The sequence below is a fragment of the Lygodium microphyllum genome, chromosome 15 (genome assembly GCF_053477565.2).
Source record: "Lygodium microphyllum isolate KBCC chromosome 15, Lygodium_microphyllum_v1.1.10, whole genome shotgun sequence".
Taxonomy (NCBI): Eukaryota; Viridiplantae; Streptophyta; class Polypodiopsida; order Schizaeales; family Lygodiaceae; genus Lygodium; species Lygodium microphyllum.
Window position 1 is genome coordinate 45653609 of NC_141149.1, and position 16179 is coordinate 45669787.

General features: G+C 39.8%; 1 protein-coding gene across 9 annotated transcripts in view; it reads left to right on the plus strand.

Moving 5' to 3' along the window:
- Nucleotides 1-9297, plus strand: part of RUS5 (root UVB sensitive protein (Protein of unknown function, DUF647)) — a 218744-nt gene extending 209447 nt beyond the window's left edge. For 2 of the 9 annotated variants that reach the window (XR_015693315.1, XR_015693314.1), the window contains exons 15-16: nt 5266-5361; nt 8057-8192. Coding sequence is in view for 7 of the 9 variants with exons in the window: in XM_087694114.1 (XP_087550240.1) it covers nt 5266-5361; nt 8057-8356 (396 nt within the window). In the remaining 2 variants the exon portion in view is untranslated. Of the gene's footprint in view, nt 1-5265; nt 5362-8056 lie in introns of all 9 variants that reach the window. The other 7 variants (XM_087694114.1, XM_087694115.1, XM_087694120.1 and 4 more) reach the window with 7 other exon arrangements.
- The last annotated feature ends 6882 nt before the right edge of the window (nt 9298-16179 follow it).

Genomic DNA, 16179 nt, shown 5'->3' on the forward strand with positions numbered 1-16179 from the left:
CACAAATGAAGAGACCAGCCCTGAGATGTCCAATACATAAATCTATCTTGAACTCGGGCCGATGCAAGCTGCCAAGGATTGTGCCACTATGAGAGAGATGCTCAGACATTCAATGTATGGGTGGCCCATTAATGAGCGGAGGACATTAACATTAGGAATTAATATTTTTTGGTTGAAGGCATCTGATGGGATAGGCCTTGTTAATGATGATGTCTGTTAGGACAGGGAGCATGATAGGTAGCATGATGGGAATGAATGCCACAAGGGAAAGCGAGGGAGAGGCTTCAGGACATGGTGCACTATGCTTCAAACATGGCAATCCAGATTATGAGTTTGGCGAGTGCATCCAAGCTGGTTGGTTGAACCATAATGACACACAAGTAAGAGATCACTGAGCAATGAGGGTCCATTAAAGTGACTAGCAATATAAACCTCTTCTTTGGTCAAGATCTTGTCCACCAACAAGCGATGGAGTAACTTTTTAGGTGCATTGAGCTTGTGGGCCTCAATGAAGGATTATAAGGGTGTTGAATCACAGTAGGTTGGGTTGCTGCCCAATAAACTGACTGCACAATGCTACTCTACCAAAGTGAAAAGGCTGATGCCTTTAGTGGCCATTTCAAGACACTGGTGGTAGTAATTCTGTGCAAAGTGACTAGAATAGGTACACTAGTGTTTAAGGCTTCTAGTTTGGAGGGGTCCTGAAGTCTAGTAGTTGCTACGTGGGTAGGTGGGAAGAATATGGCATTTTTGTAGTTGATGTTCCAGTAGTTCACAAGCGGGCTGAACAGCCATGGTGTAGAAATTAGGTGGGCTGAACAGGCCTAGCATAGAGAGAGAAAGAAAGAAAGTTACATTAACGTCTACTAAAGGCCAAATCAGCTTATGAGACCAAAGTGTTACATCCGAAAATCAGGGAATTTTACCAAGTCCCAAAATAGCTGTCATCTAATGCTGTGACTAGCTACATGGAGAATAAACAATACTTAGCTGAAGAATACAAAATAATGTCAAAATCAAATACAATGTGAAACTACTATGGGAGTATTCTCATCCCAAATTCTCTCTCATGGGTCTATTTAACATAGAGGCTGAAGCAGCGAGGTAGCATTTCCAGATGACGATGTAGTATCCTTTGTATCTATAGATGATGCCTCTTGCGGGGATGTGGACCGGTTGGATATGGATGGTGGGTTGTGCATCTCTCAGTGGCTGTGTCTAGGGTGACTCCTCGGGGTGGGACCACCAATCAATCCAATGGGGGCTCTGTGGTAGAGGGGGTGGTCGATGCTCTGTAGAACTCTGAGTCTACGCTAGTGTGTATCTCTATATGCCTGCTTTTGAGTCCGTAAGAGGTGCTCTCTATGTTGGTGTAGCTCCAAAAAGAAGAGCTAGAGACATCTGTGATCTTGAAAATCCATCATCTTGGAGAATGGCCCAAATTTCTCCCTAAATAGGCAATGAAAGTGTCCTTTGATCTTCAAAAGGACAAATCAGCCTATGAACAAATAGCTAAAACTACTAAAAAAGTGCTAGGGATCTAATATAATATGAAACTGATATGGGCATGAGTTATCATTCCAAGATATCTCTCATGGGTCTGTCCAACATTTATAAGCTAAAGCGTCGGAATAGAGTTGTTAGATGACATGTCATTATCATGTGTCCTTGTGTGGTGCCTCGAGCAGTGTGAGATCTTTGTCTTGGCAAAAAGCATGCAGTGCATCTAGGTGGTGCTGCAACCCGTGGGTTGGGTGAGAGAAGCACAATATCATCTACATGTAGTAGTAGAGTTATAGTAACAGGGGATGCCCATTTTCTAGCTTCCCCTTCAAGTCCCATCCTGTCCCCATACATTCCAATCCTGTCCCAATGTCAGAGTCCCCTCTCATGGTAACAGGGGATGTCAATTTCTGCCCGTCCCTGTCCCCAAAATCTGTCCCATGTTACTATGAGTAGAGGTATTAATACTCCCCCAAGGCTAGGTCCATCTCCTCCCAATCTATTAATAAAGTCTAATATCTCATAAATGTATAGCCCAAAGAGGCTGTGTGAAAGGGGGACAGCCTTGCTTCACTCCAATAGTGCTGACAATCTCTAGTGACATCCCTCCTAGAGCTCGTACCTATCTAGTGATTCTTTCTTGTACTCTTTGCATGAGCATGGCTTGTGGCACTATATCAATTGCTTTGGAGAAGTCCACAAAGCAACAATAGATCCGTCTCCCATGTGCTCTACCTTCCTCAATGATGACTCGAAGTGTGAGGATATGATCAAGTGTGGACTAACCTCTCATGAGCCTTGCCTATCCACATGCCCGATGTCGGACTCAGCTCGTGCTCTAGTATAGATCCATAAAGCTTAGATAGCACACGGCCAACCATGATCGTTCTATAACTAGTGGGAACCATAGGATCTCCAACTTTCAATACTGGTACTATAGTATTAGCTGACCAACTTGCATGTCATTGGAGAGGTAATAGGGGTATGTGCTCCCGGTTCCTAGAATGCCATCCATGCCTCTTGGTTGTCTTGCTTCAAGGATAGCTAGTGAAAATTGTGCTCTAACTTGGCCAAGTATGCTCTCATCTCCCCCCGCACTAAGCAGCAAAAGAATGTGCCCTAACTTGGTGAACTATGCCCTATTCTTCCTTTGCATTAGCCCACGAAAGATTGTGCATGTCTCGCCATGTGCATAGGTCTTTTGTGCTTCCTCCTAATGGAGACAAAATAGAGAAGGAAAGAAAGAAAGAAAGTTATAGTTATATTAATGTCTACAAAAGGCCAAATTGGCCTATGGGACCAAAATGTTACATTTGAAAAGTCAAGGAATTTCTCCAAGTCTCAAAATAGCTGTCATCTGACACATGGAAAATAAACAACAAACAGTACATAGTTGATGAGTACAAAATGATGTCTAAGCCATATACAATGTGAAACTGCTGAGGAGGCACACAAAAAGAAAGAAAGAAAGAAAGCATATATAAACGTCTCTAAAAGGCCAATGTGGCCTATGAGACCAAAGCAATACATGCGATGGAGTGTTTCTCATGTGAAATGAGAAAAGATGAAAAACATGCCTATAAACCTGCCTAAAAGACTAAAAAGTGAAATAGTGTCCTATAAAAAGAAAACATGTCAATGATCTAAAAGTAAACATAGAAAAAGGAAACTCTCCATCAATGAGATGAAGGAGATGTATCTTCGCATGGCTGAGGCATCTCGGTATCTATCTCATGTGGCACTCAATGATGGCTCTAACTTGTCTATGGTGTGGATGTTTAGGCCTTCATCTGGGTGAATGTGGGTACCTAGACCGGCTAACTGCCACTGCTTTGTCCAAAGGGACATCTATAGAAGATGAGGTCCAATGATGATGTACTCCTGTAGGCTGTGTGCAGTAATAGTGGTATGTGCCATACTTGATTGTGTAGCAGTGAAAAAGTCAATGACCACTCTCTATCTATGTGAGCCAAACTGTGGGAGCCTCCTACTCCATAGAATAGCTGCTCTACTCTAGAGCTCCAAGAGGAAGAAACCCAAGCATCTCCGATCCTCAAACTGCATGATTCGTCTCAAGGGTCCAAAACCATTTGGAAACAAATAGTGGTATCTGCCTCATATATTATAATATACCGTGCATCAGCAGATGCAGTGTTCCTTTCTCTGACTCTCTTGCATAGTGGGCATATGCTTTCCTCTATCTGTATGCCCTCCCATCTGCCTATCTCAATCCTCGGGTGGTGGGATGAGGTGTGGATCTGACCAATAATTGTGTGCAATCCATGAGGCAGCTGTGTATCCATGTAACTGGGTCGGGTGATGAAATCATCCTCGGATACCTGAAGGAAGTGGGTTTGGTAGTGTGCCATCCTCATGCCATGGGGGGCGGGGCAGGCAGTCGAATCCAAGTCTTCTCCGTATCTAACCTCAGTATGTTTGCTCTAATCACATGGTTCAGCTCTGATCACATCTTAGGTCAAGTGTAGGGCAATCCAAGCTATAGTCAAAGGGGGATAATCTGTCAATCTACAGCCCATGTAACTCATCCATTTACTCATCTAAGCGTACCAACAATGTCTGTCACTATGTGCTACTAGCCGTTTAGAAGAGGCCAGGGCTAGCCATGGGTATCTATCTTGGGGGAGCTCCCATAGCCTATGTATGAAAGTCATTGCCTAGACCAAGGCCTCAACCACCATGGGTGATGCAACTCACCTTTGATAATCTCATGTGGGGTTGAGCTCTTTGCTCGTATCATATGTGAGATCATCATGACCAATGGTCTTTCCATATGCTCCCACCCATCATAGTATTCCTTCTTTGGTCCATCCTGCTCTACCAAAGGCTGTTCCTTGTGTGGAAGAGACTCGGATCCCAAATAGTTGCCCCATATAGGAGTGTGGATGTAACCAAAGTGTCAAAAAGCCACAGTTTGGTGCGCAGTTCATGAAATTGTATGTGAGTACATTGCCTCTCCAATGCACCTAAGGCTGCATATCTTTTTGCCAAATGAGCCTATAATGCCTCTAGAGTGGTCTTACAGAATACAATTACCTATTACGAAAAAAAAAGGGAGGGCCTTATAGAATACTTGACTACCGAAAGTTGATGTTTATCTCTAGAGTGCAGTTAGTTGGAATCTAATCCTGAAACTTCAAATATATTGTCACTTCCATGAATCAAATTGAAACTCTGATATCGGTATGACCTTATGAGTAGTTACTTGTAAAGCTTCATTTTTTTAGAATGCAGCAAATCATACTATACTTAAGTAATTTCATCATCTTTAAGAGCAAAAAAGCTGGGACCTTTAGGGTGGTTGGGAACTTGTTGAGAATTGTAGTTACCAGTTCATTTATATGGCTCTCCAATATAAAATCAACCCCCTACCCCTGCCCAAAACCCTGTGGTTTCTTTTTAGGGTGTGGCTTTAGTCTGTGTAATTTCAGTTCTTTCAATCCAGCATGGGCTTCTGAACTTTTTGTTCTTATAAGTTTATTTACAATAAACTGCCACCCATGTAGTGTATGACTTTTGTTCCACAACTTGGGGTTAGAAAGGTTGGGTTTTTAAAATCCTGGAAAGAATACATCCAGCACTTTGTTTTCTCCTGTTTAAAAATCATTCGATTTAAGAATCAAAATGCTATGCACAGAGTGAACATGTTGTGGGGGGGGAGGGGGGATTTGGGCGGTGGGCACCATCTTTCAAAATGATTTTGATCCATGTTGCTTTTTTTGTACTAATATTTCATTATGCCAGTTGGAGGAGCTTCTAGGTATGTATGTCAATGAAGAATATGTGCTTACATTGAATCAAAACGCTATGCACAGAGTGAACATGCAAGTTGTTTTTAAGGTTCATTCCTGAACTTCAAACTTTGATTTAGCTCTCTATGTGAGCAATGTGCTTCATTCATTCAGCTTACCTGCTTGTACTTACATAAGTTTAAGCTTGTATAATGAGATGAATAAATGTGCTTCGTGGGTTAATCAAGCTACCATAGCTTGACTCTGTCATTGGAAGGCCTTTCTGACATTCTTCGAGCTGTTCAACTTCTTGATGAATTCATTTGGCTCTCTGATTCTATATGCACTTCAAATTTATAATAACCTTCCATGTCAGTGGTTCTCATCATGATTCAAACCTTTAGAGAGCAGAAAGACAGAGGTTGGGGCAGCCATCATAAAAAGTGCAGATGAGATGTCTTCAAGAACCAATAGCAATCCCACATGAAATATGCAGATTGGAGCAAGGTGGGAGAATTGCCCCCGCGTGAACCCAAAACTGGTCTTTAGACCACAACAGCAGCTAAATATATGACAGGCAATCTTCTGCTGACCCGGAAGAAGCTGCTTCAAATTTTTTGTCCTTTTTATAAAAAGGAGAGAAGAGAGAATCATCCTAGGTAGAGCCAAGACCACAGCACCAAAACCACTATACCCTAGTCACACATGCACATGTGCATGTCCACGCACATACATATATACATACATTTATCTATATCTATATCTGTGTGTGTGTGTGTGTGTGTGTGTGTGTGTGCGCGTGTGCGTGCGCGCGCGTGTGTGTGTGCAGATATTGTATATACATATGTATGTATGCAATTGGTATACCTGTTGTAATGAAAGTTTGGGGTGCGAAGGAACTGCAAACTAGTGAAGTGCAATCAAGATAACGATTGTAGAGTGGAAAGAGGAAAGCCCAACACTATATTGCTATCCTTACCAAAGGAACCCTTCTCCAAGGGGCTCACAGTGACACCATGTGCAAGTGGGCATACTTGACATCCCACCTTGCTTTTTTTTCTGATACATACACATGCACATCTCTTAGAACACAGAGCATGGTATCCCCTTCCAAACATTGGTTTGGGTTGGGCAAGAGCTCTGTGACCCATGGACATGACAATATGTCGCCCATGACATCAATGACCTTGCCAGGGCAAGACCTTGCTCTGGATATCACAGAGACCTCAATAACTTTGAGATGGTGGGAACACCATGATTCCTAGTATTATAGCCTGGTATATCTGGACCGCAAGAGGTGCAGTCATGCTATAGACCTTCAGGATGTGTCCACAGCAAGAACTCTTTCGAGGATTTGGATAGAGATCATCCACTTTCCACAGGAAATGGGAGAGGATGCAGGGTAACTCTGAGAGGATGAGGAAGAGGAGAGAGGCCTTCCTGCAGACCCGAGACTCGGGCACTTTGTTTCGTATGGCCCCTTGGATGGTCTGGCACTACAGCCCACCAGATTGATTGTTCACACAACCATTGTGTTTCTGATGTACTTAGACACTCTCTACAGAGTTCCTTGCACTTCGTATTTTAACCTCAGGAGGCTTTCTCTGAGGTGTTATTGATAGATAAATCCTTTTATTGGAAAAAGCAAATAGCATAAAATTTTGCTTTGGAGAAAAGCAACTATTGCACAAAACTTTAATCTCTGTGGTCCAGCTCTTCCATGTCATCTCTTCATTACCTTTACTCTCACAGATCGGCATTGCTTTTGCTTTCATCTCAATTTTGACATGAGAATGGTTAATGGTTCTTCATTAATCAATATTTTGATTTGTTGGCTTAACAATGGTGCTCTCTGTCAAACCAAAGATTGGATCACATATATAGAATAAGATAGCAGCTTCATGCATGAACAGTCTAGTAAGTAGTTTTGCTTACTTGAAGAAGGCCCAACAAACAGTATGCTTTTCTTGAAGAAGAATGGTCATGTGAGTCATCTTAGAGAAGTGTTTTCACAAAGCATGACTGCTACACCCTCTTGTGATCCTCCAATTAAACCTTCATCTCCAGCCGTGTTCATGTATTCAAGTCAGTTTAGACTGGTTTGCTCACAATGGTGCTTTGTTCCTGCTGCATATGACCATGCTCAGAAGGTAGGTTTTCCAATAAGAGATTTGTTCATACTTTTTCGTGAAAACCTCCTAAAGGTTTTCTTGCTTTCCGCACATTCATGCATGCCACCCATCTCACTTGCTTCTTGCAGCGGCACTACCTTGCTTACAGGTGAATTATACCTACTATGCCTTCTTGTGTATAAAGCTACTTAAGTCTCCCTTACTTTGCTGAAGACTGTTTTTTGGGTAAAAGAGCCGTTTCTATTTTCATTAATGCACAAAGGAAGTCCTCAAAGGAAAGGGATTTTCCAATATTATTCAATGAGACACCTCAGAAGCAGGAGTGCTTTATAAACTTATTCTCATCTGACATCAGGCACTGTACTACTGGATGAACGTTGCCTTTGATCTCTCAATGAGAGTTCTTACTTGTCAAATGATTTCCTATGACAACATCTCATTCACTCGTACAGGTCTAATGTTTCTGGTCTAGTGCATTCCCACCTGCAGTAGGAATCTTGTAAAAATATCATTTAAGTCAGTGTATGCACCTTGTTATGCCTGCTACAAAGACGGGTTAATCAGTGGCAGCATAAACTAGTGCGTTTGCCAGATGTGTAGTTTTATTCTTTAAGTGCGAGTCAATCTTGTTTGTTAGGACAATTTGTGGTTCTTATAAGGTATTTTGTTCAGGAAGGAGCTACAAGTACAACAGTATTACGCTGTATTTGGCAAACAGAGTGGCTTAAGGCTTCCACCACATCTGATTCCCAGATTCAGTTGGGCTCAGTGCTTTCAAGCCAAGAGAGCTGTACACCAAGCAGTGAGCTGAGCATGCTGTCAGAAAGTCTCCGAGTATTGAGTGTCCAGTTTGATGATTTCATTCATAAAATTGAACAAGCTGGCTGGGAAACATCCAAATCTGCTCTCAAGCTTCCAAAAAGAGCACCCTTTCTCTCTGCTCACTATTCAGCTGAAAGTAAACATGTATAGAATGTTTTAATGTCAAAGGCATATCAATGTTTGCATCTCTCATACTTCAAACCCCATCACCCCCCCTCCTCCCCTCCCCCCTCCCCCCCACCACCCAAAACCCTTTTCCTTCTTGGTTTCTTATTCTTCCTCTTTCATCGAAGCTTCTCCCTCAGTGGTAGACTACAATGAAAGAGAAAGAGGTAGCGGTTATCTTTAGTTGAGGTTGTGATTCCTTTCCTCTGCTTGCATATTTCTTAATGACAATGATATCTCGCATAATGTTTTTCTTATGCAAATGTGATTCGTGACTTTGAGAATTGGTGCATGCATTCGAAAAGCAAAATGCACGTTAAAAAGAATGAACAAAAATGGCAATCAGGTCTTGACCCAACACGCTATCAATCAAGTCACTAGAGTATCAGCTAATAATGACAGTACAAAGCTGCCCATCAAATTTTTTTTGAAAGATTCGCAAGATGCGATCAGAAGAGCTATAAAGTTGGATGATTACGTTGGAGAATTTGTGCGCACAGTGCGTTGGAGATCCAGAGGCTTGGGATGGTCTGATGTTAAATTATACGTTTCTTGGATGATCTTAACGACACACTGCTCTTTACGTAAACGATCTTTGGCATACGGATGATTACCACTTTCATGGATGCGTCTCATGAACTTATGTTTACTTAAAGCACATTGTGAGACTTCAGATGATCGGAGACCCTTGACTCTTATGCCAGTAGCAATGAGCGCATTACTCAAATGATTGCCCACCAGATTGAGGGAATAGTGCTTCATGAAGGTTTACCTCAAGATCATTATGAATCAAATACCTACAAGACACATTATTGGGAACTTAGCCAATGCTTTTGAGCAATAATGTTAAGCATATGCATAAAATGTTCTCGTGAAGGTCATTAATGCTGAAAGAGCGTTTGACTGGATGGTGCACTTGCTTTGTAAGTACAACAATGTGACATGTATCTGTACCATCAACTTGATAGCCTTTTCAAGTCTAGGCAAGGATGTCCTTAGTTCGATGCTTTATTCATTTGTAATCATCTTGTTATCTTGGCCATTATACAACTAACACAATACATTTCCATATAGTGCCAGGTTCCTTTTACCCTTTACTTGCTTCACAGAGTAGTCTAGCTAGGTAATTTTTCCTTGTTTGGTATGGCCACAAGACCTCATTTCAACTAGTTTAAACCGCTTGATTCAATGTAATGCATTAGTACTTACATCTCAGGGCCTTTAAAATCTATCACAAGGTTTAGAGCCACAATCCTTTCTACACATTATCCACCTTGAGCTAGTCCATAATTAGCATATGCTAGATTCATTTTCCTTGCCTTAATGTAGCTAGAGATTTTCTTAGGGGGCTCATTGTAAAAAAACCCCTTATATCATGTGCATTCAAGGCCTATTCAAAAATACCCTTATAGGTGAATTTTTCATAAATTAAACACTCCCTTTTTTTTATTGAACTATGAATAGCTCTTTTATATAGCATCATTTTTATATCTTAAAAATGTATGTTAAAAATGCCTTCTTTTGAATTCATATGATACACTTATATATTCATAACCCCTAACCTTGAGATTGTACATATTGTGATGTTGTCAAGGTATTTAGCATGTATGGTCATCACAAACTCAAGAAAGGAGTGTTTAGAGCACACACAGATGAACACATAAGTCCAACATATGTACGAATTACAATTGAAGAATATGTTTGTCATAAAATCTTGAACCTAAACCAAATGTTGCTTATATATCAGTATATAAATCAAAGCTATGGCTCAACATAAAACTTGGATATATTTAATCCTCATGCACTATAATCGACCTTACATGAGTTTAGACATCAAACCATGTGTCTATGTCTCTATAATAGTCTCCTACATTCATGAGAACAACATGGTACCCATGCACCCCATACTAATATTAACCTTATTTTAGGTCACAAAAATACTCTTTTTTCAACTTTGAAGATCAATCTTGTATCCCACAATAAATTAGAGGAAGATACATGAAAACTGTCCATAAAATCTATTGACTTGGGATAGCCAAGAGCAACCTTCAAACATGGATTAGAGATTGATCATAGAGAGCTCTCTATGAACATCGGTGGCTTGTGCATAACCTTATTTCAAGTCAAACCGTTAAAGTCTTCCTTCATGCATAAATTCAACACCGCAGAAAGTTTCTTTCTTCCCATTGTCTCCTTGCTTTCTTCCTTGTCATTCATGTAAATAAGAGTATATAACCCTCTTTCTGCCATTGTTTACTTTTCTCAAGCTATAGGCACCTTGCACATGCTTAAAAATGCACCAAAATAGCAAGGTAGTAAATTCCATATAGAAGTCACTTTCTCTATTGGCACGATAAGCTTATCCATACATCAACTCTAGTTGCATAAAACCTATCATGGAACATTGAGTAGTGTGAACAGTCCACAAAGCATATGGAATTAACCTTGGCCACTCTTGTATCTTCCCTTTGTATGCTTTTATTAAAGTCTTCACGATCAATGGGTGTCCTCTTTCACTCTTCCCATTTCCTTCAAGATTGTATGTCGATGTGAGTGCAAATTTAATCTCCATCTTAAAGAAGAAATTTCTAACTTCATCTACATCTAGCTCTCCTCAATCAATTCTACCCTTTTTCACATATCCATATTGACATGTCACATCTTGCAATAAGGACTTGCATGTAGCATTAGTAGCTTTTGTCCTCAAAGCTCATCCTTCAACTTGATATGTGAGATTCTTCCTTGCAAGTACAATATACCTCATTTGCCATAAACCCATATGCATAGTCACTAAGTCCACAACCCACTTATAATGCATAGACAATGGGTAAGTAGGATGTAAACCATCTTAGTGTCTTACAAAAGAATACATCTAACAATTAATGCAAGACATCCTTGTAGATGGCTTTCCACCAATCTCTCTCCTTTATCTTTTCGAATGTACCTAAACTAGCATGTAAGCTCTTGTGACACTTTTGCATTATCTTTTTGAATGTACCTAAACTAGCATGTAAGCTCTCGTGACACTTTTGTAGATGGCTTTCCACCAATCTCTCTCCTTTATCTTTTCGAATGTACCTAAACTCCTTGATGACTAGCATGTAAGCTCTCATGACACTTTTGCATTATTTGAGTTGAGTATCTTAGTTACATACTATTTATAGTGGGATATCTCTTTTATGCTTTTGGTGTTTTCATAGAAAATTATTTATTAATTTTTTTAATCATCTTAAACTCTTCATCTGTCCACTCTTTTCGTTTTATCAAAGTACCCAAGTATTGTCCGATCTGCAACCATTCACCTCTCCTTTGAAAAACTTTTCACTAAAAGATAGAATATACATGATTAAGTGTTGTCCCTATACTTTCAGCCTCTTCATCATATGGTAGCATTTTTTCTTTACCTTTGTAACTTGCTCTTGAAAGCATGTCAATCACCATTGGATTATCCTTCTTAGTTATATGTCCAAATTTTGGATTCATGGATTTAATATAAAGAAATCATCATAGCATAGCAATATTAAGAGTGAAACTAGTGATCATTCCAAAAAGAGACAAACAACCTGTTTTCACAATAACTAGTGGTCCAAAAAAATATTATTTATCACATTTCAATTATGTAGCCACTTTCTATAATTCTCTTTTGATTTGTGGATACCTTCCTTGCCTTTCATTCAATACTTTAGCCCCAAACCTTGCAACATACATGTTTTCCTCATCATCATCTTGTCTAATGACCAAACCAATCCCTATAGGACTCTTGTCAATTGTAATAATGATGGACCTTTCATCTGCATAATCAACTCTCCTCAATGTAGGTGCAATCTGTAACAATCTCTTTAGCTTTGACATTGCCTTGTGTGCATTCTATCCCACTTAAACCTTTAGCATTTTCTCAATAATTGATGAAGAGCATTTGCAATATACGCACGCAAAGTGAGGAATCCATATGAGGTAAAATACACAAGCTCCAAAAAGAATCCGCACCTTCGAAACTCACAAGTCTCTTCCATCCTGTCAATAGCATCCACATATATGATACACATATATGGATCACATATATGATCCACAATCAAGATCTCATCTACCCTAAAGACTTGACTTTTGGCTTAAAGGAGTGAGGTTTACCTCTTTTGGTTTAGTCAAAATCTTGTCACAATCAACTATATTCTTTGTAATAAAACTCCTACATTCATTTTCATCCAATTTTTCATTTTTGACCTCTTCTTTGTACCCTTTTATTGATGCATCATCCTGAAAGGGCATAGCAAGCTGCGATATGTAATCCTGCATTGCATTCATCATATGTGCAACATAATTCATTACTCCTTATGGCAAAGTGCACATCCACACTAACCCCAATTGGTGTTTTCATAATACCGAGATCTCTACATTCTATAGCCATTTGGAACTAATTATAACCAAAATATAAGTCACCCAAAGATTAAATAGCTCTCCCAGCAAAATCCCTTACAAATTCATACACATCTGGATCTACCTATACATTTTTAATGGGTTCAAATTTCCCATCATAATCTAATTGAGCAAGTCAATCAACTTGGATAGATGATCTTTAGACATTGCGATCGACTATACATTCCAAGGTACATGCAGAATAGTAAAAATAACGATAGGTGCAATAATACATGCATCAATAAAACCAATTTCATATGGCTCAAATGCAAATGCACCACCATGTCTAGAGAGTATATCCATAACGCACCACTTCCTTGTAGGTGTAAGAAAATCTTTACATCTAATATTTAGCTCCTTGAGAGACTATTGTAAACCGACACCTAATTCTTTTCAAGTCTCTCAAACTTAGTTGTTGAGAAGCTAATTCACTCTTCTCTTCACTATTAGAAGGAAATGGTAGTGTGATAAGTTTAACCTTTTTATCCATAGTTCTATACTTCATATCAATCCTTATTTCATTCCTTTCATCAGAACATATACATTCTTGATTCACAAACTCTTCAATCACTTTGATACATATTCAAGGAGCATACTTAAGCCATGTTATTTTCTATTTTCAACCTAGCTCAACATAGTTGAACATTTAACCATGGTATCAATCCATCATGCAATCCTAATATACACTATTTTGCTTCAAGTAATCCATGTCTCTTCATATCTTCATGTGCCCTATGAACTTTCAACCATATGCTAGCTTTCAAATCTTTGGAAACATAATGTGCTACCTATAGATAATTTAACAAAATCAGCAGTAGCAAAAGTACCTAAACCTGCTATATGAGGAGAGTCTTTTCCATCTTGTATCGTCATGGTCTCACATTATAAGGGTACTTGTTGAAAACCCATTGTCTCATGAGAAACCCTAAATTCTTTCACATTAGGAGACAAATGATGGTCTCACACTATCACATTTTTTTGCATTCGCTTTCCATCATGGCTTCTAATTCTTGCATATGTTGAACCATCATCCAAAACTTTGATTTCAATGCAAGCTATTGTGATGTATAGCTACCAAAGATTATAGGATATGAAGAAAAATTCTGAATGAAGATATGTTGTACATCCTGGACATCCCCAACAATAACATGTCAATTAAAACAAACTGCATACAAATCCCTAGGAGCTTTATTAGTAACTTGCATCCTCCATCTATTCTCCATATCCACTAGTGATCTATAATTTTCATATAAACACATGACCATAACATTAATTTCAAATCCACGGTCAATCAAATAAATGTAAGGTGACTCAAGACCTCGAACTTTTCCTAATGTCTCAAAGATTGCTTTAGCCTAATGATTCTATATATAGTGGCTTCTAGGTATAACACATGATGCCTCTTCTTCACTATTGTCGTCGCTATCACTAGCAACCGTCGAGACCCTATGGACTGCTTATCAAGTCAAGCGTTTCAAGCAAGTGGCAGTGGCTATCTCACATATAGCCATGCAGGCTCTTGCACAAGGATGTAGTGAGCTTACCATCGAATCCAATCGTTGTAGTCCTCTTTCTCGAATCCTTTGATGGCTCCACAATTCTTCAAGATGCTCGCTCAAGCAAGCTTCAAGCTCCAACCTACATAGCCATGCACATGAGAAAAAAGAAGAGAAGAAGGAGAAGAAAAAGAGAGGAGAAGAAGAGCTTCTCTATGGTCCCTCACTCTCACACGCTCACACTCTCCCTCTCTCACACTCCCTCTCTTCCTCTCTTATGCATAAGAAGGAAGCAAAAGCAAGAACAAGAATAGAGCTAGTTTGCACACACACACTAAGAATGAGGTTATTCATTCACTTTTTTACTTTTATACATGCCCTTCTCCCCTTGGGCACCCAACCCATTTCCATGACCCACCACCCGACCTTGGCTCTCTTTTTCAATTTATGTTCTTTTCCTATTCTCATGGCTCTTTTGCATACACCTTTTCATTTACAACTTGCACAAGAGGGAGCTTGGCGCTCTTTTATAAGGGGCTATAATGTGCTTTTTTTCTTGTGTGTTTTATTCTTGATTTTTAAAAATGTTCCCGTGCTTCTTGGTCTTCTTTTTTCAACAAGCTGTCCTTTTTATGCTCCTTCATAAGTCTCTTTGCACCTAGTGTCGTTTTGCGCCTTTGCACCTTATGTCGTTCTGGGGGTCAACTCTACCCCCCTCCTAGCTAAGTGCCAGTTCCATGGCATTGGATGGTATGGGTTGGAGAGTTGAGGGTAGTATGGGAAATGGTATTTGGGGCTTTTGGAGATTTGGTTATGTAGGATAAGCTTATGACACGATTAGAGATTGTTGGTGTACTGAGGACATATTGACTAGATGCCTTCGGAGTTGTTGGCTAGCTGCATAGCTGCAAAATGTACTTGTAAGGGAATAGTAGGTGCATTACCTAGGGGGTGTGTCTACCTTACTGTGTAGTGCATTGTGCAAGTGGTGGTGGAACTAAGAGATGGGTCGCAAGCCTAAGCTGTTTTCTCATATTTGTGGACCCAATTCCTAAAGGGGGAGGTGTTGTGCATGACTTAGGGAGATAGATCTATCATAATTTTCCTTGATGTGCTCTAAGTTCATGAAGTGGGGAGGGGCTACGGATTTAGTGGTCCCTAGGTGCAGTGTTCATGGCACTCATACATCATAAATGAGAAAAATTCTTGTTTTTTTATTTTTCTCTTTCTCTCCCTTTCCTTCTTTCTACTTTCTTCTTCTTCTTCTGCTTCCTTCCTTTCTTTCTTTCTTTCTTCCTCTCTTCCTCTTTTTTTTTAATTAATAAAAATAAATTACAAGGGATGATGTCAAGTTGTATCTTGTTCTTCTACAAGGGGCAAAGCTGAGTGGGGGCAAAGCTGAGTGGAGGACCAACTCCTCCCACAACAAACTTTAATACATCAATGTGTACATGGAAGGTAATGGACCAATCTGGGGCTCGTAGAATAGGTGTGGTCATCAGAGTCTTTTTCAATTTTTTCCCAAGTGTGTTGGCACTTGTTAGTCCACTCAAATAAGATCATCAACTTGTAAAGTGTTCGTGCAATGAGAGTGCATAATTCAACACAAACACTTGATAGTACCTTGTGTGGCCAAGGAAGCATTGAACTCCCTTGTAGTTGGTTGGTGGCGGTAAATCAACAATCACTCTAACTTTGGAAAAGTCAGTAGCAATGCCATTTTTTGAAACCACCTACCCTAGGATACATCCATGCTTTACCTAGAACTGGTATTTTAAGGGGTTCAGTGAGAGTCTGTATTGCCTACACCGTTCAAAGACTATGTGGAGTTTGCCTAGGTGCTCCCCCCAACTGGAATGAATGCACAAATCATCAACGAATACTTACAGTCACTTTCTA